Genomic DNA, 25,447 nt, shown 5'->3' with positions numbered 1-25,447 from the left:
TCAGCAGTATAGAGATGAAATGTATAACTTGGGAGTGCAGTTAGAAAGAAGTGAACATTGAGACTTCATAAAATACAGCACAGAAACTCTGGAACAGCAGGGACGTGACTTAAGTTTCGGTCTTCTTTTTTTTTTTTTTACAAGTTGTCAGCATGTGATGTTCCAGTGCCTAAGGGTTAAACACATGTCAATTTCTGGTTCCTAAGAACGGCCGTTCTGCTTTTCATTAAGTCCCTGATGGCATCTGGATGAGCAGATAAACAGAAATATGAGGATGAGGAGACCCGTAAGGGTGCATTGTTCCACCATCCCACAATCGAATCACAGATGTGATTCGATGAGACGAGATGGTGACTGAGGAGAGGCATCCACCACTGTGTTAGAGAGATCATTTTAGGACTGGCTAGAGTACCAAGTTTACATTTACCAAAAATTTAAAATGGCGAGTTTTACCACACCTGAAAGAGATGCCTGTACCACTTTTACTGCTGCCAAAATTGTCAAGCTATTTCGATACAGCATCAAAGGTTAAGTCCTATCCTTTGTAAACTGTCAGACAACATCCTAAATCACCATGAAAACAGAAGCAGGAATGACTTTCTGATTTTTGTGGCTTTGAAAACTGAAAAATTTGAGATTATAAAGGTCCTTAACTAAAAGTCATTTTTTATTTTTTATAGACATTTCAGTGCAGTAATTTGACACAGTGTTCCTTTAAGACTGGTAACCAATAACTGTCTTCAAACATTAAGGGAATAAATCCGCTTGTTTAAAGTCACAATAAGCACGGTAGCACAAAAGGTTTGTGTGCCTCTGTCTTTTAGAGTCGCCTTGTTTGTGATGGTCCAATAACCACAAAGGTCAGCTGTGGCGAGGTGACGCACTTCACTGCACAACTCTGGAGGAACATGAATGTCTGGCTGGGAGCCAAGCCTGTTTTCTGCTCAATGGATTATTGTTGTGGCTAAGACTCTTATTTTCTTCTCTCTCTAGAAAACAAAAAGAAAAAACAGCCGGCCCACTTTTTCATTTGCCACTGAGCAGGACGGGCAGGAAAAAAGACGTAAAAACAGGAGTCCCCCTCACTTCTCGCTGTGGTTAATGGATGCATGAATCTCATTTGAATTAATGTTTGTTTGGAGTAGGAGGCCTCCATGGACTCTATGAAGAATGAAGGCTGAGTGGAGGGAGAGTCAACTGACTGGTCTAAACAGCAAAAATCAACAAGTTGTATCCTGTTCAGACAAAATATTCAAAAATGAGTTTTATTTTACATCAAATATTTCTCACAACGTAACAGCCAGTATGTTTTTCACTCACAGTAATCCCAGCTGATGATATTTCCACTTATCCTGCTACAAACAATGCCTACTCTCCCTCACTGACCAATCAGAATCAGGAATGGGCGGGATAAAGGCCAGTTGAATAAAAACCTTGAAATACTTACTGTGCACACTGAACTGACTTTGGACTTGATAGACAAAGGAATAACAGCCTTTACTTTGTAGATGTGTAAGCCACGTGAAAGAGGAGAGCTTTCCTGGAGGGTCTTTTTAATAAGAAACGCTGGTTTTCCCACAACTAAATAAATCTTCAGCTTCGCTCCCACAGGTAAAAGGCATTTATCAAATAAAGATATATGATGATTGCCAATGGGATCCAAGGTTGTGAGCATAGCAAAGGTAGAGCTGTCTTCAACATTTTATCAGGGAAGCAGACGGACCAAAGGTTCCTTTGATTAAAGCTACTCAAAAACAGGATTTCAAGGCTTAAATCCAAACCAAGTCCTGTATTGTGAGGTAACCGATCATTTTACAGTGGATTTGCATAACAATAGCAGTAAATGTAATGTGTAAGAGCAACATTTAAAATGAGTATAAAAACTGAAACTGAATGAAGTGCTTTTTCTCAAAGTCCAACTAAAACGCCGGGATAATAAAGTCGGGGGTCTGTTTAGTCTTACAAGCTTACTAACCCAGTCAGACCCAAACTGGGCTAGACTTTCTGAGCATGCTCTGCAAACTGGGCTCTGACCCTGAAGTTGAACAAAAATGTAAAAAAGAAACCAGGAAGACAGAGACACCAGGCAGAGTTAATGTTGTGTCAGCTGAAGTGGACGGATGGAAGGAAAACAGTTTGTTGATTGTTTGGTATGTGGCATATGAGGTCAACTAGAGGAAGGTCTAACGGTTGCTTATTTAAAGGGAGCATATCACTGCCTATCATAGCTGAGTCAGACACACTTAATCAATGAACCAATCCTCCCCTGATGGGACACAATGAAAGGTCTAATTAAGCTATAGCTATAGCTTCACTTAACTGTGCATGAAAACAGAAAATACAAAGGCAGCATCACATCACACTATAGAAGTTAAAAAGTGAGTGCACTTACTGGTAGGTCTGTGAAGGCGATACCTGCAGAGGAAGAGAAAAAGAGTCAGTATGATGGAGAAGATTCTACAGCATTAAGTAAGGACAGATTAATCGGAGCAGACTTTTACACAGCTGGCTACTTTTTCCTATCATTGACTGAATGGAACAGTTTGACCAATGAGGTAAGACTTGCTTTTCCTGTACATTCCTGTGGATGAGGGAGTGTCACACACAGCTGAGTGAATCAATAGATGGCAAAATAGTCAAAGACAATTAAATCCTATTGTACAGAGAAGGCCGTCCTCAGTACCATAACATGGGCTGCTTCAGGAAACACTGAGATACATGCCAGCTGTAATGCAACACCTGCACAGTGAGCATTAAAAGTAGGGATGCTTGATATATAATTGGCATGATATTAATAAGGGCAGATATTTGCCTGAAAATCTATTATCAGTATAGGTAGATATGAAAATTTAAATTCATATTGACAACTGATTTATCAGCTGTATGCACAATTAATTCTCAGAGTTTTAGGTTAGACTAAAAGACATGAGAGTCTCTTTCACCCTCATTTCTTACAGCTTTTTGGGAACTACAACTTTACGTCTGAAAAACTACACTTAGATATTTATATCATATTGATATCAATGATGATAAAATTCAATCATAAACAGAGGCATCAGATAACAGCTATAAGTCAATATCATGCATCCTATTTGAAAGTTTTCAATACTTTCATTTAATGTCTACTCCTTCGCAGTGCAGTAAAAAGTATTTACCCCCCTCCTGAGCTCTTATTTTTTGTATATTTGTCACAGTTAAATGTTTCAGATCAAACAAATTAATAATGGACAAAGATAACCAGATCAAATACAAAATACCATTTTTTATTGATGAATTTATTTTATTGATGAATTTTTTAAGGAAAAAAGTCATCCAAACCTGCCTGGCCCTATCTGAAAAAGTCATTGCTCCCTAAACCTAATAACTGGATGCTCCACCCTTGGCAGAAACAACTGCAACGTTTGTGAAAACTTTCAACAAGTCTTTCACATCACTATAGAGGAGTTTTGGACCACCGGTCTTTGCAGAATTGTTTTGGTTTAGCCACATTTATGTCCAGATTTTGATAAGGCCACTCCAAAACCTTCATTTTGTTGGTTTTATGTATGTTTTTGGGATAACACATAAATAGTTTTTTTTTGTCCTCTATTTCTACGGTGTTATTGTTGCTGGTGGCCTGCTTTTTCTCATTACTTTTTTTTGCTGCTGTAAATTGGAATTTCCCCTTGTGGGACTAATAAAGGTATATCTTATCTTACCTTATCATTCCCCTTCAGGATTTTCTGATAGGGAGCAGAATTCATGGTTCTATCAATTATGGCAAGTGGTCAAGATCCTGAGGCAGTAAAGCAGCCCCAGACCATCACACTGCTACCACCATGTTTGACTGCTGCTATTATGTTCTTTTGTGTTAGTTTTACTCAGCTGGAACGGGACACACACCTTCCAAAAAGTTCCACTTTAGTCTGGCCAGAACACAGAATATTCACTCAAAGTCTTGAGGATCATCAGGATGTTTCTTGGCAAATGTGAGATGAGCCTTTTTTTGTTCTTTTGGTCAGCAGTGGTTTTGGCCTTGGAACTCTCCCATGATGCCCAGTGTCTTTCTTATGGTTGAGTCGTGAACTCTGATGCTAACTGGGTCAAGTGAGGCCTGCAGGTCTTTAGATGTTGTTCTGGGAACTTTCCTGGATGGGTTGTAGATGTGCTCTTGGAGTCATTTTGGTAGGCCGGCGAAGGATCACCCCTGTTTGGTCACAGTGGTGATCCTTTTAGGGGGGTGGCCAAATTTTCTCCATTTGTGGATAAGGGCTCCCTCCGTAGTAAATTGCAGTCCCAAAGCCTTATAAATGGTTTTGTAACCCTTTCCAGACTGATACATGTCATTGACTTTGTTTCTCGTCTTTTGTTGAATTTCTTTAGACGGCGCAATGACTTGTTGATTTTTGAGATCCTGAGGCCTACTTCACTTTGTCAGACAGGTTCTACTTAAGGGATTTCTGGATTCAACAGGTCTGGCAGTAATCAGGCCTGGGTGTGGATGGTGAAATTTAACTCAGCTCTCCAAAAAGTGTGTTTCACATAGGCACAGGTAGGTTTGGTTGGCTACTCCCCTAATAGATTAAATAATCACTTACAACTGCATTTTGTATCCATTCTGGCTATTTTGTCTAATAATACAATTTGTTTGATGATTTAAAACATCAGTGTGACAAACATGCAAAAAAAAAGGAAATCAGAAAGGGGGTAAATGCTTTTCATAGTTCTGTGTATGTGCATGTACCCTCCCCCTCTCTCTTAAACCTGGGGTCAGCGGTGCATCTTTATCAGGGATACAGCCCATGACTATTTTGAAAGTTGACTTGTCAGCAACTATTGAAATGAACAGTTAACCACTAATTTCAACTCCTGAACAACTTACAATTCAGTACAGAAAGTGTAAAAATGTTTTAGGCAACATAAACCTAACTAGTGTCCTTACTGTAGCTAAATATATGGCATTAGCTGTTATGTGAGTTTTATGGAGTCCATAACCCTGGACCCCTCTAGCTAGCTGCTTTTACCTCTGGATAACTACACCATACATCAGTAGAAAGCCTTGTTAACAAGTTTCTCACAAATTGGAGGAGCAGTTTTCCCCCTGAATTGAAACCAACTAACATGAGAGTGGCTTGAGCCTCATCTGACTGCATCAAAACAAGCATGGACGAAAACTTCTATCAACAGGTAAGGGATGTCCTTAATGCTGGGTCTACATAATAAAACAGTAGTAATGCTGTGTTTCTGAGTTTGGAGCTCCTTACCTAAGCTGTGGCCGTTCTTTGTGTAGAAGCAGGTGTTGTTGATTAGGTTAACACAGCAGCCAATCACGTCGCCTGTTGTAAACGTGGGTCCGTAGGGTTGCCCGGTGCCAGATGAGCAGAAGGAGTGGCCATCATCTCCGTGGTAACCGTATGAGTGCTTGTCCCAACCTGAGTAATAAAACGAGTCAAAACATGAGTGAATAGCAGGTTAAAGAGGCGCCGAGAGGAAAGAGAGGAAAACCGTCATTTAGATTTTTAGTCTCATCAGAAATTTATTCCTTCTTTGTTTCAAACTTAAAGGGATAGTTTGATGTTTTTAAAGAGGGACTGTATGAGGTACTTGTCAATATTTAAGTGACTAAACCCTAAGGCTCTTTTTTTATGTCCAGAGGCTTGTCTTCTAGGCGGGTAGCACAGGTTTGAATCTGACCTGTTGCTCCATTCATGCATGTCATTCCCCACTCTCTCCTAATTTTCCAACATTATCCACTGTCCTGTAAAGGCAAGACTGCCAGTTTAGCTCAGTTAGTAGAGCATGTGTACTGATTGCAGGTCCGAATCCTGATCCTGGTTTATGTTTGGTGAATCATGTTTGGTCAAAAATGGTCAGCAAACTGCATAAATTATTTGATCACAAACTTTGCTGTTGTAGTAGTTTAGTCAGTGTGCAGGAGTATACCTGCAATTTTGGATGACTGAAAACCAAAAGTGACAAACTTCTGGGTGCCAATGGTTTTTATTTTTGTTGCCATGGTAGTTTAAATTTTTGGTCTCTAATCCACATTTTTTTCTGCCTTTCTTTGGCTGTGCTTTCTGATAAAGGCAACCCCCCCAAAATAATCTTTAAAGAAGTATATGAATAAAGCTAAAAGCTAAAATAAACCCCATCTTCAGTAGAAGCAGTCAACAGCTGAAATTCACAGGTCACAGCAGGCATCACTAATCAAAGATATTACTGTTTAAATGCAGGATCATGGGTAGTTTAGTCCTTTAAATGGTACTGCAGAAAAATATGTTTTTTCTGATAAGAGCAGCATAGACTAAATGATGTTGTGGCTGATGAGGGACAGTAGGAAGGGGTAACTGGGCATGTCTTATCATCCCTCTAAAGGCATTTTTTCAGCTCCAGGGTGAATGCACCTCAGCTGAAGCTCTTGGCTTTAGTTATTCTCTAAGCATTTCAGCCACGGGAGACGTCAGTCAGCTCGGTCCCTCTATTGAGAAACTATCCTGAGTGCAGGCATGAACGTTAGGGCATTTGTGTAGCAGACTGGAATGTCTGCTCAGCGTATTTCACTGGTTTAAAAGTGTAGGATTTAATACTCTTTTAAAAGACAGTTCAGAGCAGGAGGCTTGACTGTTGTCTGGTGGACAGTCAGAGGGCTGAGCCCATGAAATCAGTATTTTACAATCACTGGGATTGATTTCCGTTACTGAAGAGGGATGAGACATATTTTGTTTTTATTATCAGTTGGATATCCTAGAATATCAAATCTTCAGCTCTTTTCTTATTGGCTCTTGATTCAAACAACCTCAGTCAGCAAACTACTAAACCTCTGCTCTATGTCTAATCCATGTAAATACTCAATCATACGTTAATATCTCTGTAAAGGTTTGAATCTTATTTTTGTTGTGCTTTAGCTTTAATCTGAGAGGGCTCCAACATCCTTCCTATATTTAATTTCAGGACAATTAAACACAAAAGCATTTTCATGTGTTTTTCAGGGAGGGGAGGAGGGATGAGCCTCTGCAGCAACACCAACGGCCCCCGGGCTGTTTTAACATTAGAAACCAAGCTGCAGGATCCAGTGAGTTACTGCTGAGCTGTACGGTTTAATCCTGTCGATGCCACATTCATCACTGGAAGAGAGCACTCAACTCTGTAGCAGTTTGGCATCAGTTCCTCACAATTAGTGAATTTTCATTAGTGTCCATCCATCAGCTGAGGCTCTGCAGCTTGTCCTGGGCCTCCTGTTATCTTTATATGTAGGGACTGGAGCTCCTGGGTGGGTCTAGTCTTCAGAGTGGTGAAGGGACTCCTGTTTGGTCTGATAACCCCTAGAGCACCCATCTAAACTTTTACCAGAAGCGTCTTAAAGGTGTCTTATCAGGACAAAGTAGGGCAGCAAAATAAATGGTGTTTCTGAGATCTGTTAATATATTTTCAAAGAGATACAGTGTAAGACAATATCATTTATAGCAGTAAAATTCATGTTGATTCTTGAAAGCAAAGATGTCAAGCCTGATGCTCATCCTAATACATTTATTCACCACAAGATACTCTATCTGAAATGTTAGGTCTAAATTGGCAATTATTTTATTTACGGAGCATATGGACTGTTTATTTTACGTAAATCATTATGTACATGCTGACATTGCGCTGTTAGCTGCTGATGAAAGTGCCTCTGTGACATTTGGTTCATATGGAATTGACATAAGGTGCACACTCATAAGGCAGTCCCAACCATATCCAGACAGATTGTACTCCTAAATCCTCGTCAACAAGTGAGTGCTCTGTGCAGCGCTCAGGCACAGAACACTCCCTTGACACTAACAAAATTGCTCATGATTGAACACAAGCAGGGGTAGGCAACATGGAAATAATATAATAGATACAACTAATTCACTCTGCTGTAACTGCAATGGTTCAGCATCAGTATTGATGGATACTAGCCATGCTGACAGACAAGGAAGTACTGCAAGAACAATTATCAGTAGCCAGTGTTTATCTGCTGTGTCCAATCATTTTAATGCTGAAATCTGGAACACATCCTGCTGATTTAAAGAGGAGGGTTTTTAATCAGGCCTGTTGAACAAACTCTGATCTGTTTTGTGATCAGCAGAGAGAAAATGTTGGCATTTAAAAAATAATGGATAAAGCATCAGCACTGGTATGAGTTATCTACAAAAATAGTACTTTCAACATCAGTACTGACTAGGCACGCCAGATGGATTTGTTTCACACATCCATCTGGAAAACCACTCATAGATGGCGTTTGGGAAAGAGCAGAGTGTTTGAAAAAAAAAACCTTTGGAGGGTGATTGGATGACCGTTCTGTCTGTCCCATCTTTACAGGCCAATCAAAGCAACAAAACACGTGACCTAGCCACTACCGGGCTGCGCAACTCCGCCCCTACCGAAGGAGTAAACTCCATAGAAAACTGCACAACCCTGCGAATTATGGTGACTGTAGACATGTCAGTACATGACTTTTGTCATTTTTGAAAAGAAACAACTCACTGCTGTTCTTTGTTCTTCTTTTAACAAAGAAATGTCATCAAGTTCGGATAAAACCGGCGCTTCAGCAGCATCCATGCTAATGTCTTACACCATAATTGCACCGGCCTCTTGTCGCTGCTTGCTTACGTCACGACTCCTCTGTGCCCGAAAGTACTGCCCCTCGACACTGATTGATCCTGTCACTTTCTAACCGGGCCCAAACGGTTCAGACGAGGAGATTTGCAAGATGGATTCGCCAGTGAGAACCATGGAAACGGGAGTATCCATCAGTTTTGCAAGTTTACATCAGTACTGGTATCGGCCCTGACTTTCACAATCAGTGCATCTCTACTAACCATCAAGGTGTGACAAAATCACATGGCATGAGATCTCGCGATTATACCATCAAGTGATTTCATGTCCATTTTTAACTTATCAAAGTTAAAAAGTGAAAGCAGGGAAGAGTACGGTACATAGCAGTGACGATGTAACCTTAGCAGTCCTCTTAAAGTTATTTTAATAAGTCAGACCAAACTAAGGCTGCTACATCTGTCATCTGTTGTATACCACATTCTCATGGCGGCTGTGTTCCTGTGAGGCCAAGATCAATTGTTATCATGTGGTGCCGTTATATTTGGCATGGAGAATCATTCCTCTTTTTTAATTCTCTGATTGCAAGACAATGGATAATGAAAATTCAGAGATTGAACTACGCCCAGTTTTACCTCATGCTTTCATATGTTCAAGATGAGTGTCTTTAATTGACACATGCCTTTTTAATCATGTCAGTGATTGTTAAACATATGTGCTGACTGCTAATATTAGCTTTGAGGGGAGCTAACAGGTTATTAAGCATGTCATTTAACTTGAAATGTGGTGTTTTCTCACATTATGGATATTCACCATCCATCATATTTATAACAGCTTTTCATTCAAAAGGTGATGGAAAAAAATTTCCAGAATCTCAAAGCTTGGATAAGTTATAACTCTGAACACAATAGTTTGGTTTGGATGGGCAATCCTAGTATCTGAGCATGCAGACAAGTCATGCAGTCTTCCAGTCCTTGGTACTCCTGGTCTTCTAATCTTGTAAGGGCCTGGACACTGACTGGACTCCTTTGTGATGACCTTTCTTCGGTGCATTTTGGGTAATGTTGGCAAGGCTACATGTCAATCAGGAGAGTGGGGATGGGAAGGGTCAGCTGCTGGATACAGGAGCAGCTACAGGAACCTGGTGTGCTTTCCAGGCCTGATCCAGCTTACCACATACTGTGTGCTCAGGACCAGGTGGGTTGGAACAAGCTTCAGGGGCGGCCGTGTGCACTGTGGAGGGGAAAGCTGGGAAGATACCCGGAGATTTAGGGTATGGGTCTACCACAGGCCTGAAAGACGCCCATCAGGAGGCTGGAGCAGTAAAGGACCAAGTGCTTAATCAGCACATACTCCCATAACCGACCCTGACCTGATAACGACATTTGAAAGTCCCATGCTGAATGTCACGTCACAAGAACATGGCTGCTGTAGGTATATGGACAACTGCATGGCTGCCAAACTGAGAGGGGGCCGGGCTTTCTGGCAGTACAGCCAATGGCTGATGAGGAGGAGACACCATATGAAATAGTGAACGCAGGCAAGTGCAAGGAATTGGGAATTGTTTGGAGTTCATGAAAAACTCATGAATGCTTTCCAATTATTCTCCCTATTGCCCTGTTTTGTGACCTTATTGTTGCATGTTTTTGTCATTTTAAAAAATCCACTTTTATTTAACCAACTGAAAGTGATGCATCAGAAGGAGGCAAATTAAGCTGTGGAAAGGAGATACAACAGACCAGGTCTGCATTCCTTGCCTTTGACAGCCACATGTAGTCATCAGGCTGAAGATGCTTGAAGTACTAGACAAGAGTAAACATGTTTTTTGATTGTGTTTGCCATGACATAAGCTAGCTGCATTGTTTTCCATTTTCAGTGCAATGCAAAGCAATCAGCCGCCAATATTAGTTTTATACCTAACAGAAAGGCGAAAGTTTCTGAAAAGCTAAACACACACTCATTTGTCTTTTGGCCCCATGAGGAGAAGGATTTGATCGGTTACCAGAGGCTTTAAATGTGAATGTTCTGCACAATTATTGCTTCAGAGCAGGATAAGCAGGAATGCATACCCAATAAGATAAAGGACAGAAAACTCTTTGACACAAATAGTTTCTTACTCCCAGGCATACCTACAACCAGAGAGCCACGAGATAGGTTCAAAGACAAAATGGCACCCACAGAGAGTGAGTTAAAAAGGTCTGTGAGATACAGAGACATGGAGTGACAAGACAAATGCTTTACACCACACCCAAATGCACACAAAGAGTCATCTTACCAGGGAGTCTGTTCATGTTTACACCCTGAGCTGAGAGGCCGATGCCCATGTACCTGTGCAGAGAAAGAGACAGGTGAGCGATTATTAGGACATGTAGAAAAACAGCCACCAATACCACAGAAAGAATGATCTTTACAGTCTGACTTATGGTGTTTTCACTGTTCATTTCAGCAACATAAAGCTCCACTGTCCTTATACTTTGAGAACATACAGATACCAGGACAGAGTGGCATTTTGTGTCTCCGTCTGTAAATTCAATTGTGTTTTGGAACTGTGAGAGGGAAAGAAAGCTCATACGTACAAACACAAGATGATAAAGGCTGCTAAAAGTCTTTCTTGCATATGACAAGAAATCAGTTTCTCTCTGTGAGAATATGAACACCACAATGGAATTTAAAGGATATTAGGAATTACATGAAGAAGGAGTCCATAGTAGGGCTGAACGATTTACAAAAATTATCTCATTGCGATTTTTTCCCCCAATAATGCGATTGCAATTTAATATGCGATCATTCTTAGGTTAATCGTATGTATTTTGAGACAAATTCAAGCAATAAATTATTCCATAAATAAGACCATGTGTATTGAAAACAATGACAATTTTTTTCAGAGACAATTAATCCATAGTATGAATCTGAATATGGGGGTACAACAGGTTTAAAGTTATAAAGGAGGCGGCTGGGGTGGGGGAGTTGAGGCAGGCTACCATTTGATCGACTTTTGTGAAGTAACACTAGGCCTCATCAGTTTTAGATAGAATGAGACAACTATTTTTGTTCATATTGAAAATGTGTTGCCATTTCCTTTGTTTAAGGGCATTATCATTTTATGTCACTCATTTTGATTAGGGAAAAACATACATAAAAATGAGGATTTCTGTAAACCATTTTTATGGTTAATTGACACTTGACTGTTTGCATTTTGTGCATAAAATATCTGCCGCTGCAAAAAATGATTAATTTAACTGGTATTTTGACATATTTCAAGTTAAAGAAAAATAGCAACTTCTGCGATTTGTAAATTGCAGACAGCCACATTGCAATTTCATCTAATTTGCGGTTAATTGCTCAGCCCTAGTCTATAGTCTCAAGCTGTCATCTTTTCTGTAGGAGACTTGTGAAGTATTCCAAAATTAAAACCAGTCAGTGAGGATCCTTACACTACAACAGCAGAGTGTGCCCAGTGTTCAGTATGTGGTTTGGTTAAAATGCTGTTCTCATTTTACACCAGAGTCACATGGCTGCACTTTAATCCCGATTAAAGCGGTCAACTGTTCTGGATTTCATTTCTGACAAATTAAGTTTGAAACATGATTTAAAATCCTGCATGTGAGCAGCTTATTAGTTATGATAGTTATCAGAGTTTATGGGATTAAAAGTCAAAAACCTCCCAAGTGGCCCCATGAGAGCGAAGGTCATCACTCAGAAGAAAAACTAACCCACATTTATTGATTTAAGCACTGGACTTGTGTAATCTATGTAATTTCATTTGTAGAATGTAATAAATATATTTTCCCAGGGCAGGTGGTGTGCCTGTAGACTTAACTAACTCAGAGACAGTAAGCTTGTCGACATGTGGAAGCAGACATGCCTATTTAACAAGGTAACACATTCTAATGCTAATATTAATGATGCACAAAGCCGTTGACTTAAACTCCAGTCCAGTACCGGGGTTACATTTAGAACATACAATACATGGACAAAAATATTTGGCCACGCTGGTTTACTGCTGAATTCAGGTGTTCCAAGCAGACCCGTTAAAGTGCCTCGCCAAACATTTGAGATCATCCACGGGTCATTCTGAAGAGATCAGTGATTCAAGCATGATACTGTGATGGATGTCACCTCTGCAATAAGACGTTTGTGTAATTTCATCCCTGCTGGGTATTCTACAGTCAACTGTAAGTGATATTATTAGAAAGTGGAAGTGTTTAGGAACAACAGCAACTCAGCCATGACCTCCAATTTCCACATACAGCGAACACTCCGCAAACCGCCGACGAATCGTACTGAAGAGCACATCACTCCCTCTCTAGTCTATCAGAGCATTTCCACAGCTGGTGCTCCAGACCGGCCTCTCTGTTTGGCAGTCAGATGGGACAGTCTAGGTTTGGCGGGACGTTACCTGCCTGGCTGCATTGTGCCAACTGTGAAGTTTGGTGGAGGAGGGATCAAGGTATGGGGCTGCTTTAAGGGTTTGGGCTAGGCCCCTTATCTCTGGTGAAGGACCTACTGAACGATCACCGTGCTGATTGTCCGACTAGATCCCTCCTTTTAAAGAAAGCCAACAAAAGCCCAATTATCGGGCAATTCTTAAGATTATCTTGCCAGATTATCCTGTAGTGTGTAGTGAGTGAAATTTTCCCTCTTCAATCTGATTGGAGGCGCTCCGAATCAGGACCCTAAGTATTACACATGTTCAATATGAACAACCAGAAATCCTGTTGTGTGTGGTGAGCACTGAGGACAGACGAGCAGACATGTGATGCTGTATGGAAAAATAGCCCATCAGAAAGCAGGAAGAGGGAAGTAAAACAAAAACACAGCCAGGGCAATAATATTAAATGGCAGTGCTTTAGATGGCACTAGTAAATGCAAAGCATATACCTCAGAAACCGAGGAGAAACTCGATTTGTGGCAACAAAATGAGTATTTAACAAGGTGTACTGTAAAACATACCACAGACCAACTGAAAAGAGAGGTGCACTGAAATGGCAACCATAATGGACTTAGCATTAGCTAACAGCTAACCACAGAAGCCTTTAAACTCTAAATCATGTTTGACTGCACAAGATTTGGTTCTCTTACCCATCTCGGCCTTTGCTGATGATTTTCACCTCAAAGTAGTAGACCCCACAGGCTGCAGGGATGGGGTGGGTGGCCCGTACAGAGGCTGCATCTTTAGGAGTTTTGCCATGACCTACAGGTGAGACACAAACAAGAGAACATCATGATCATTATCAACAGAAACCTTATAATCACTGAGATATAAAACAATGACTTTGATCACACACAAGTCCTTCTGTAGCTACTGCAGCATCAAGTTTAAACTATATCATCTTCATTTTTTCAAAGCACAGTTTAACACAAGCAGCTGTTGAAGAGATTACATTAAATTAACAATCGTTGTCTGCCTGATCAAACGGCATGATTAAGAGGCAGTGGGCAGACTTCTACAGCTGTCTCATCATCAGTTTGTTTACAGTTTATCTTCTGCTGTTTCACCACATCAGCCTGTACACTGAAATAAAAATATCTTGAGAAAAAAAGTACATTTTAGGAAAACTGGTTCAGAAAAGATTGGGGGCTTTTACAGTTTTACAACCTAAATTGCATACTGCAGAGAAAACAGCCAGAGGGAAAATTAGTGCTTGTTCCAATATTTTTTCTGGTAAATCTTCAGCCTTTGAGTTGTAGTTCATGTACAGTAAAAGCAGAATTTGCAACTTACATGTTTTTTTTCACTTGGTTTGAGTACAGCAGAGAGTACATAAGAAAAGACTCCAAGTCAGACATGTCAAATTCAACCAATACTGTCCTTAAAGACTGTATTCTCCATGAAAATGTCATGTCTGACTCTGCAAAGGGTCAGTGGTGGTGGTATGAAAGAGTGTTGATGACCACCTGCCCTTCAAACATGTCTGTGTCTTCACCTTAAATGCTGTCAGTCTGGAGGTTTGGGGTAAACTTACTCTTCCTGTGTTTCTGTAAAGCTTACAATCATTTGACAAGCTAGAGTGTAAGTGGATATTGTCTTCGCTTGGAAAAGCCCGGCTCAACTTTAAATGGACTTTAATTTGAAGCAGAATCTAGTAATTTTTTTTTTAAATCTGGGCTCTCTCACTATAAACCTATTTGACTCTTTGGTACAAAAACACTGTAACTGCTAGAATATTTTGCTCTGCAGGTAGGAGGAACATGGGTTTTCAAGTATTGTTTCAGGGCAAATACACCTGAACAAAGTCCTTAAAGTGAAAAATGTATTCTAAGCATGTGACAACAATACAGAAGGAATCCTACCTGAGAAAGACCTTTTCTTGCATTTTCTTAAGCCAGGACAGTATCCTAAAGCCATCAATCTCTTTCAACAAATACAGTCATTTTTAGCGTCTAGATCACGAGTTGTATGTTTTTTGCTACCTTAATCAGCAAGAGTGCTTGTATTTTTGGAAGTTCTCGTTGTCTTAAAAAGGAAAATCCTGATTCAACGCAACATCAAAACAATCCTGTACACTGTTAATTTCTATTTTGCTTTTTATTTTGCTTATTTTTCTCATGTTTGATACAAAACAGGCCGCACCAACAATAACAGGTAGTTCTAAATAACACTAGATGGAACACAGCATACGCTGCACTTATATTAGTTTAACAAAATAAACAGGGGAAAGTATAATCAAATATCTTGGACCTTATGTTCCTTTTTTATCAATGAACTGAACCCATGCCAAACCATGACCTCTGAACTGTTACACCCCTCCTGAGTACCTAGATGTAAGTACCTGGTCTGAAAAATGTGGTATGATTGCATCCCCACAAAAAATGTCAACAGCCTGATTCAAAGACAGTTCAGGAATATTTGGTGTCTTTATGGACAAATACTGTAAAGGAGGTGATGATTAACTGATATGACTGCAAGCAAGCATGATGTAGCTGTTTGTCAGGAGGCTAAGACCCACTTCAGCTCCACCTCTCTGTTTCTGAGTTGATCTAAAGTAAATTTTAAAAAGCTTTTCAACATGGTGGATACAGCAGATAGGCCTGAAGGCCCACTTCAGTAACCAAATGACTGTCGTCATTCAAGGTTCTCCCAAGCGTTAACCTGCGATCTTCAAAAATGAGACCAATGTGGAAGTGTAAAAAAATGCAATACTGTGAGTGTCCACTTGAGGCTGACTGCAGGAACACTGGAAGTCCCATACACAACACGCTAAAAAGCTGTTTTTAAGACTAGAAATAAAATGGTTTACAGCCTGGTACAACAAAACAAGCGTTTCTCATTAGCTAATGTCTTCATGTGCTCTCACTGTACGGGGGGTGAATTTTTTGTGCCACAATCGTTTCCATTATATTGAGGAAAAACTTCACCATGCACTGATTGGTGTAACTCATTTGACTAACTGATAGCTTCACAGGCAGAGGCTACGTTTCTGTCAACCAGAATGCTAGCTAGCCAGCTGACAGGAAGTCAAGTTAGTGGGAGGGCTGTTAGGTTGATCCAAAGTTTGGTTAAGACGGCGATTTCAATATGGAAGCCACCGCAGATTGGCTTCAAGAGCTGTTTGAGTCCACCTATTGTAATTAGACAGCTGACGTCCCACCGGCCTTGCCCAATTCTGTTTACAGTCTATGGTTTCTCATAATGTTTTCAACAGTCAGCAGCATATTTTTTAGGATTTATATTGGTTTTTGCCTTTATTGTAGAGATAGGACCATGGATAGAGCCAGAAACAGGGATGAGAGAATGGGGAATGACATGCGGTGAAAGAGCCTCAGGCTGGACTTGAACGTGTGCCACGTGACCTTACCGTTACACCATGTGTGCCCTAACCGTCTGCGACATTTTCCTCAAGTACAGATATGACAGACAGATTGTTTGGTTGAATAAGAGGCTGTGCTAACTGGTGACTCTCAGCTGGTGTTTGCAGATTTTGGCATTACAGGTATTAAAACTAGAGAGTTTCATCAAATGCCCATGCAAAGTTTACCTTAAAATGTCCAGAGCTGGGACAACAAATATACAAAATCAATGTCAACAATGACATGAAATCCTCAATTTAAGTCCCATGTATGGATTTGTCATTAGGAGAAAGCTGGCGCTGCCCAGTCAGAGCAGCCGAAGACGAGCTTGTCAAGAAAAAATCCTTACTGTCGTCTATGCAAGTCTAGCACAGTTGGGATGTTTATTAAGAAATTATGTCAATTAACTTTCTTTCTATTTGCTTTTTGTGTCTATTTCCCAGGGGAAAAAAATGGTACATTGGAGGATATTTTTCATTGGAGCTAAAATCCGAACTCAGATACTCCCAGATATCTGCTGAGCTGTCCACACAGTCAGTGTTTTCCATACTTGGCATGCATATTTATTTCAAAGAGAAGAAAAAATATATATTAAGCTTTTGAAGTGTATTTGCAAGATTTGTAGCCACATCAATTACATAAAAACGGCTTATTCACCCTTGAAAAATCTATAGATCAAGAAAATAATCGATAGACAGAAGTCACTGGTTTAGAGGGTCACCTGTTGAACCAATACACCTGCTGGTTTCCATTTAGTCTAACAGGTTTAAATGCTGACTTCTAAACAGAATCGCTCAGTCAGCAGCTAGTCTGACTGACATGTTTGTCACTGTGCAGTGTCAATAACAAATGCTTTAGATGTGGATAATTACAGATGTCTGTTATCAGCCTCTCTTAAAGCCTTTCTGTTATTGTTCTTTCTGCTGCTGTATTCACTCTCACATTCCTGCATTGCTGAACTTTTGAGGATGTGCACGGCTGATGCAAACACACACAGAAGAAACGTGCAGCAGTCATGATGAATATGTGTAGTTAACAGGAGGTATATCTTATTTCTGGTGTTGGCTGAATCGGTTCTGGTTGATGATTTTATCTCATAGAATGACCTCAAACCTGGGAAACTAAAAACTTGTCCCCTCCATTTTACACTCACTTGTGTGACAAAATGGTTGCCTGTGAAACACAAATAAGAAATACAATCCTTCTTGTGAAGCATAAAGAGCATCTACTGTTGCTCGTCTATTGTTTATCACTGTACATCTATTCTGCTGACATTTAATCTCTAAAATATCAGAAATGAGTGCAAACTGGTCCTGCACACTGTGTGAATTACATAAATTTACTGGTAATATTTCTGCATTGATACATTTACAATGAATTAGTACAGTTTTGACAGCATGCAGGGGTGACCATGAAACTTTTAAAAACAAGAAATGACTCTATATTAAGTACCTGTGAGATTCAAACTTTCATTTCTAATTTACCAAGAAGTATTGATTGATATTGTTGGGGTACTGAATCAAAATTACAATCCGTGGTTTTGTGAAAACCTTCAGCAAACCTGCAGTAAGAGATTCGGGTGAGTCTGTGGAAGAGGAAAAGAACATTCTAGTAGTAACAAGGTAATGTGTGTAGAGGGCCGTTGAGACCCAGAATAGCAGGACACACCCAGGAAGCTCATTTAAATGTTTTTTTTTTTATTTTTAGTTTGGCCTTTTCTTGTCGGTCTGCACTAAAAACCTTTAGATATCTTTGCTGAGCCACAGGCAAGCACACTGCCAGACAAAACACTTATGAAACTCAACAGCATTGGCATACCAAGCCAATACTGCCTTTGATAACTATTGTACTCCATGTCCATCAGTCACTCTGGGTAAGTGTTTACGGGGGGATAAAAGGGGGCTAGGCCATAAGGCTGAGCTGGACAGGTAAACAGAGGAGGGTTTATTTTCCCACCTGATGAATGAAAATAAAACCTGTTTCTCTGAGTCTTAGCAGAGATGCCCCATAATAAGATTTCATTTCCTTACTGGTGTGACATCACATAGGTGGGCGGGGCAAGCATTTAATGGGGGTCTACTGTGTTAATCACAAGAGAACGTCAGGTTACCTTGCTGTCTTCAGCTTATGGTCACAGAAATGACAAAACTAATAAACTGTTAGTTTTTATGTAAACTGGAAAGTGATGTACCACTGAAAAAAAAACAAGTAAAACATATTTGTTCTTAGCCAAGCACTGGTGCAGGGGCTCAGCAACACTATCCGATGGTACCAGCCCTGTTCACAAACATCTGCCATCCACAAATAATGTTCATGTCAGCAGATGCTGCAAATGTTAATCTGCTGTGTCATATCAGTTTATTGCTCGTATTTAGTAAACATAAGTAGGGATTGTGTTATGTTTGACTGATAATGATACCATTAACGATACCTATTATTGATTTCAGGCCTTACTGATAACTATTGATCCTTCTCCCTTGTTGGAAAAAAACAAAAATGATAAAACATTTTAAATAAACTGGTATCAGCTGAGAAGAGCTTGGATTACAAAGTTAATAAAGTCATTACTTCATCTGTTATCCATTCTATATTCATGAAATAACAAAATCCTTCTTGTCACAACTGTAAATACTCAAGTTTCTCTCTACTGCGCTGACTTTGAGCTACTGCTGGGTGAATGAACATTAATTATTCTAACAATTTCAGCCCTCCATGTTCATAAAACTACATAATCGAGGCTGAACAATTTGAGTCACATGCCGTGTCGCCCTCCTTTATTCATGTGTGGAAAACAGACGGCCCTTTAAAAGTGTGGTGTGAGCCTTAGCGTTGTATCTGAACATGCTAAATGTAAATGGTGAATCAAAAATGTGATTTTACCCTTCATGAACGACATTAGCTTAGCTCAATCTGAGACCACTGAGCACACGCCCCTGCTCTGTGAAACACAGAGAGCTGAAAAACGCAGAATCCCGACACAGGATTTGCTACTGTCTGCATCCTGTCAGTACGTCACACTGAAAGGTATCTTACATTTCCAGAATGACCTTGAAAGTAGAAGTACTATCTGTTTTTTAATTACTGTGTTTTCTAATATAAATCTGGTTCCAGGGCTGTTATTTTGTTATTGAAGTGGCTTGGCAAAGTTGTACGACCTCTCTTCAGATCCCTGGCAACTTTTTATTCACCAAAACTGTATAAATCACAAAAGGCCATTTGGACACACTATTTAAAGATTTAAATCATCAGGACACGTTGATATCCATTTACAATCTTGTCTCGGACTCCAGCGGAGCATGCAGTTTGTTTCTTAAGTTCACATTTTAAAATGTAAAAAAGATTGTTTTCCTGAGATCAGTACAATAAATTAACCATCGCTCACTGTAAGGTATGAAAAACAGCCTGTAAAATGAGGAACAATTAATATGTCTTAATGGAGTGCATTAATTATAATTTAGTTGAGTACAAATCTCTTCAACCTCTCCTGTAAGGAACCAGTCCTTACAAAATTTATAAAAGGAAATTTTAGCACTTTGTAACATAGCAGAGCTGCCTCCACACAACACATCAATTTAAATCATTTAAATTAGGCCTAATCATTTGAAATGCTAGCACAGATAAAGGTGTAAAATTGGTTAGTAATTGTGTTTAATATTAATAATCTGGATATCAATGAAAATAATTGTGATTGTGATATCTGCCATCATCAAGCAGCCCTTGTTTCTGGATATTTATTAAAAGATGGGAGCAGAGAATGTAGCCTCATAATCTACTATGTTTTTCGTTGTTGGCTGATAGCAGTCTGGGACGACTGACACTATCTTAATATGATCTCTCTTTTGGATGGCTTTATTTAGTATTCTACGCGTGTTTTTAGCTGGATTCCATAGAGATGCTGTACGGCACTTTGTTTCTCTACACTGAAAAAACTACAATAAAGGGACTCATTAAAAAAATATTATTATCAATAGCGGTATAGGTAAGGACTTGGCCCAGAAAGGCATATTGATAAGGGTACCATTATCTGTCTTTTTATGCCATCAACCCTTTTATGCCATACCGTCCACCTAAAGGAGGTCTGGATGGATTACATAGCATAATTTAGGATGACTGGGACAAAACTAAAAGGCTTTTAGCACAAACAAAATTGGGGATGCACTGATGCATCAATTCTACATCAGTATCAGCCAATATTGGCCGTGTTTTACAAACATCGATCATTTACCAAATTATGTGACATCAACTCTTTTCTGCTGAAGTGTGTTCTCTGGTTCTCCTATTCTGCTCTGAAAACGGTATCCCATGCATGATGTGCTTTCCGGCAGCGAAGAAGACCTGATTTCCGGTTTATAGCACTAACATTGAGTATTGGCTAACATTTAGCATGGCTAAACGAAGCAAAATATAAAGCTAAACAAAACGGTATCGGATCGGTGCATAAACTTGTGTACTCACTGATACCAATACCTGCATTTTAAGCAGTATCAGACGCATTTACGATACTGGTATCAAAATTGGAACAACCCTAGAATTTGGTATGTCTTGCTGCTAAATCCTATAAGAACTTTTCACAGGCCTAAAAAAATACCTGCTGGACAAACTTATCTGTTTTCATGGTCAAATGTGAGGATATGTTGACATCCAAGGAGTGTGGCACCAAAATAAGAATTAAAAACAATGTTGGTTTTGACTAAATAATCATTTTAAAAGAGTTTCAACAGCCCTTAATTTCCCTGCAAAGAAAATAAAGAACCTTAGGATGGAAAACCTTTGTAACCTTGATAAGCAGATTGATTCACCCGTTTCCTTGTTTCTCACTGGCAAATTCATCTTGGAAAGCTCCCATCTGAAGTTTGGGCCCAGTTAGAAAGTGACAGGACCAATCAGCGATGAGAGGCATCACTTTCTGGCACAGGGGAGTCGTGACGTAAGGAAGCAGCGAGAAGAGGCCAGTGCAATTATGGCGTAAGAGCTTAGCATGGATGCTGCTAAAGCACCAGTTTTATCAGAACTTGACAACATTTCTTCATTAAAAGAAGAACAAAGAACAGCAGTGGGTTGTTTTCTTTTCAAAAAGGACAAAAGTCATGTACTGACATGTCTATAGTCGCCATGGTTTGCGTTATTCCTCCGTAGCTGCGCACATGCACCTCTGTCGCGGCTACGTCACGTGTTTTGTTGCTCTGATTGGCCCATAAAGATGTGACAGACAGGACGTTCATCCAATCACACTCCGAGTTTTTTTCAAAGCCTCTGCCCTTTCCCAAATGCCTAGTATTGAAGGTTTTCCAGATGGATCCATCTGGCATGTCAGGTTAAAACTTTTGGGTATGTTCCAAAAAATGGTAACCAACCTCGTCATATCTGCAGACTAAGGGTTGACCAGTATTGGTTTTTCAGGGCTGACACAGATTATTAGTAGTTCATGGGACCAGTCACTGATATCCGTTTATCATGTCTTAGAAAATGTACTTAAAGTGGGGGTATTATTGCTTTTTTCAAGGCTTTACACCATCTCTCTGATACCCACATAGTAGCATTACATGGTTTACAGCTCAAAAAACCCATCGTTCTCACACTGGTGTCCTGAAAAACCCTTATTTTAACCACTGTCTGAAACGCTGGCTGGCAGCAGGACTCAATGTTTTGTGCCCGCCCCCTCAAATGTGGCTAATGTTGTTATGCTAGTAGTTGAAAACTTTGAATGAACTGGTCCAACTGAGTAAAATATGGCGAATTTTGATATACGTCTGGAAGTGTTAGACCCGGAGTCTGACGCTGAGTTTGTTTGGAGGGAGGGGGGGAGAAAACCAGCAGCAGCGAAGGATAGAGCAGGACGTATCTGTTTGGTAAGTGTTTAATTACTGTTCTGCTAAGTGGCTAAAAGGCCTTGTGGGGGCGGTCTGTTCCGCTTTGCCGGCAGCACGGACGAACCACAAACCAGCCAGGAGAGCCTATTGCGATGACCTCATCAGTTTGCTCCATCAAAATCTTGTCTCGGGAGAATCTCGGAGAGATATTCAATGAAACTTTTTCATCAGTTTACACGCTAATTCCAAGATTACTGCTACATACGTTTATCTTGCGGTTTGAAAATTTGCACACGGGGAGTATGGACACCCAGCATTGAGACTTTATATTCATGTTTTAAAAACCAGAAAAATATAATACCCCCCCTTTAATGTGGCAGATGTAGAATTGTATAATCCAAAAATTAAGAAAAATACACAGTTTAGCCCTAATTCTATGAGAAACAGCAGAGAGCCGCTGCAGTAGTGGCAGGAAAACAGGACGTGATTTCATAAGCGCCCTGTGTCAGTGTCAGCCATGCTTAAGCATTGGTTGGCTAGTACTCATGTGACAGCTAGCCATCAGGTAGTGTTGTATGCAGGACATTTAGTGAGACAAAAACAGAGCCGTAGGGGAAGACTCACCTTGCAGTGAAGCCAAAGTAGCACACTTTTTGATTAATTCATTCTATTGATTATCTGTAAATTAAAGCGCTGACACTAATAATCATCCTAATACCAAATATCTGCATCAATAATCAGCCGGGCCAATAATCAGTCGATAGAGGTGGTTATTGTTTGGGTCTTTTTCTTATGCCAGTGCTAAATTAATACGTTTTATATGCCTGAATTGATACTCTTGTGAGAGAAAAAGGTGCCGGAGTCAGCAAAAGAATTAAAGCTGTCGCAATATCGTAAATGTTGGACAAATATCTTTAAAAGATGCCAGTAGAACATAGGATAAGAAAAGAAATCAGTGATACTTCTTTAAGACAACCAAACTAAATTCATATAGCTACTGGCATTGCGTACTAGACAATGAAGTCAATGAGTCAGTCATTGTGATTATTTCCTCAGTAGGAAAATGCTAGCAGAACAGAGACAGCAAAATGGTGTAAAGACATTCATGCTCATCTGAAATAAAGTGAGTGCACATAAATCACACAATCTCATCGCATACTTAGTGCCCTCCATTTGGGGCGGCAGGAGGTCACACTGAGGTGGCAGGGTATCGAAATGAGGTATCGACATCTGTGGCGTGATCTGGTCCAGCGGGTGTGTTCGTACCAGTACCATGTCGGCACTGGGTTCGATACTTATCCCTATTGGTCAACCCTTGGTATCGGTATCAACTAAATCCCTCACTTTCACAGTCAGTGAATCTCCAAAGAAAATTATGAACCCTAGTAATGCTCAAAAATTGCTTACCAACCTCTTACTGTCTGCAGACCCTCACAAACCTCAAAGATGTTAATAATTATGCTCCATTTGCAAAATCCTCGTCTTCTGGCTAACACAAAAGGCATAGTGTGTCCATTTTAAACTAAAACAGTAAGAAAGCCTCACCTCAGTAAATTGTGTCCAATCAGATGATCACTTACAGCAGTATTTGTCAGCTAAAAATATCATGGAAATTGGCCCACAGAAGCCTTACTTGGTGATTAAAACCCTGGCCCAATCATCCAAATGCCCCCTGGTAAAACAAGCTTTTGGACCAGTTTACACTAAAGTGTAGGCCATATCCTCCTTGTTCCTGAAATGGAAAGGTAATACCTTCATTATTACACAAATGTTGGACTCTTGCTTTAAAGCAATGGCATGAAATAATTTCAAATAATGCCCCATTACCCCTGGATGTTAGCCTGCCATTTCCTTACCCATTTTATTCCCCAATGACTCAGTATTAGCCTACCAAAAGGACGGTCTAACCCTTGTCTGTGTCTGCTAACGTCAGTGGCTATGATTATGTGACTTACTTCGAGCCCCAGCAGCCTTAAATGCACTTTGTTTATGTGGAACTCTCAATAAAGACGTTACTCGACATATTTTGAAAAATAGCAACACAGATCGACAGCAAAAGCTTCATGGTGACAGTTCGTGGAGCTGTCAAACTGCTTAGCAAGGAAGCTACAGAGCTAGTAGGTCAATTTTGGCTGCGGATCCACCTCGCCAGCTGGTCGGGTTGTAAGATGTCCTCTGCCTTGTTGTTGATGAAGCTGCTAACCTAGCGTACTTTGTTTTTAGCCACAACGACAGCTAACCGTCGAGCTAAGCTAATATTAGCAGCCCTGCCATTAATAACGGGTGATAAAGTGCTAAACTGGAGTGTCATACCTTTATAATGTACCCGAAGATTGTTCTGGGAGAGTCCGATGTAGCTAAACTTGTCCTTCGGGCTCCAGGAGCGGGGCAGCGGAGTCTCTGTTTCATTAACGGCCGGATAGAGCCGTCGGAGCCGCTGGTTGAGCTCCTTTTCCTGCTCGTTTAGAGCCGAGTCTCCGTGTACAACCACCGACATCAGAAACCCACAGCCCGACGACTGACCAGACATGGCTACGGCACGAGTTTCAGTCAGTTGGCTTGTCAATAACAAGCCAGAGCTTCTTGTGTCAGTCAGTATCAAGTTTTAAAGCTAAGGCAAGCTAACAGGCTAAGCTACCAGGCTAAGCTAACTGGCTTCGTTGGGCAGCCAGAGCTGGTTAGCCGAGATGCTAACCTGGCGTTTAGCTTCAGCGATCGCAGAAATGACTCAGGTTGACATTAGCTGACACAAAGCTAGAGATACGGAGACTAGAAAAGAGCAGTCTGCCGCGCACGATCGGTAGGAAATGTTCGTCGTTGATGGGAGCAAAGTAACGGCTAACGTTAGGCTAGACGGATCGACAGAGTGTAATGAGCTCAGCTAGCCTCGATCTTTTGTTTGTTGTCGGAGCGTGATCCTCAAATCTGATTGGCTGAGAGCAGCTCCACTCACTTCCTATGGGAATGTGAAATAAATACACAGAATGAACACTCAGTGAGCAGCAAACGTGTTAAAACAGGACAAAACCTCTCTAAATTTAGCACAACTAGCTTTGTAAAATAGGAGTTTGCATTTATGTATGAAGAACACTGCTGACATTTGTTTTAGTTAATTTTTTTTACTTAACTCTGACAATAACAATGCTGAATGTCATAAAATTATCTGCATTATGCACAAGCCACTTTATTAGGTACAGCTGTATAACACTGTGCTGGACCCCTCTTACTGTGTCATAAAGTTATAACATGATTCAATGAGATGCTGGAAACTATCATCAGAGATTTTTGACCAC

The 25,447-nt window shown here is 40.3% G+C and overlaps 1 protein-coding gene across 1 annotated transcript in view; it reads right to left on the bottom strand.

Annotated features, from left to right (window-relative positions):
* The window catches only part of ranbp9 (RAN binding protein 9), a 35,798-nt gene extending 10,733 nt beyond the window's left edge, over positions 1 to 25,065 (bottom strand). The window contains exons 1-5 of the mRNA XM_041803684.1: positions 24,468 to 25,065; positions 13,636 to 13,747; positions 10,829 to 10,881; positions 5,244 to 5,411; positions 2,393 to 2,415 (exon numbers count right to left, since the gene is read on the bottom strand). Coding sequence (XP_041659618.1) covers positions 2,393 to 2,415; positions 5,244 to 5,411; positions 10,829 to 10,881; positions 13,636 to 13,747; positions 24,468 to 24,684 — 573 coding nt within the window. The 5' untranslated portion in view covers positions 24,685 to 25,065. The remainder of the gene's footprint in view (positions 1 to 2,392; positions 2,416 to 5,243; positions 5,412 to 10,828; positions 10,882 to 13,635; positions 13,748 to 24,467) is intronic.
* Between the last annotated feature and the right edge of the window lie 382 nt (positions 25,066 to 25,447).

Source organism: Cheilinus undulatus, linkage group 13 (genome assembly GCF_018320785.1).
Source record: "Cheilinus undulatus linkage group 13, ASM1832078v1, whole genome shotgun sequence".
NCBI classification, from domain to species: Eukaryota; Metazoa; Chordata; class Actinopteri; order Labriformes; family Labridae; genus Cheilinus; species Cheilinus undulatus.
Note: the sequence above shows the minus strand (reverse complement) of the source record. Positions and strands in the feature narration are given on the sequence as shown.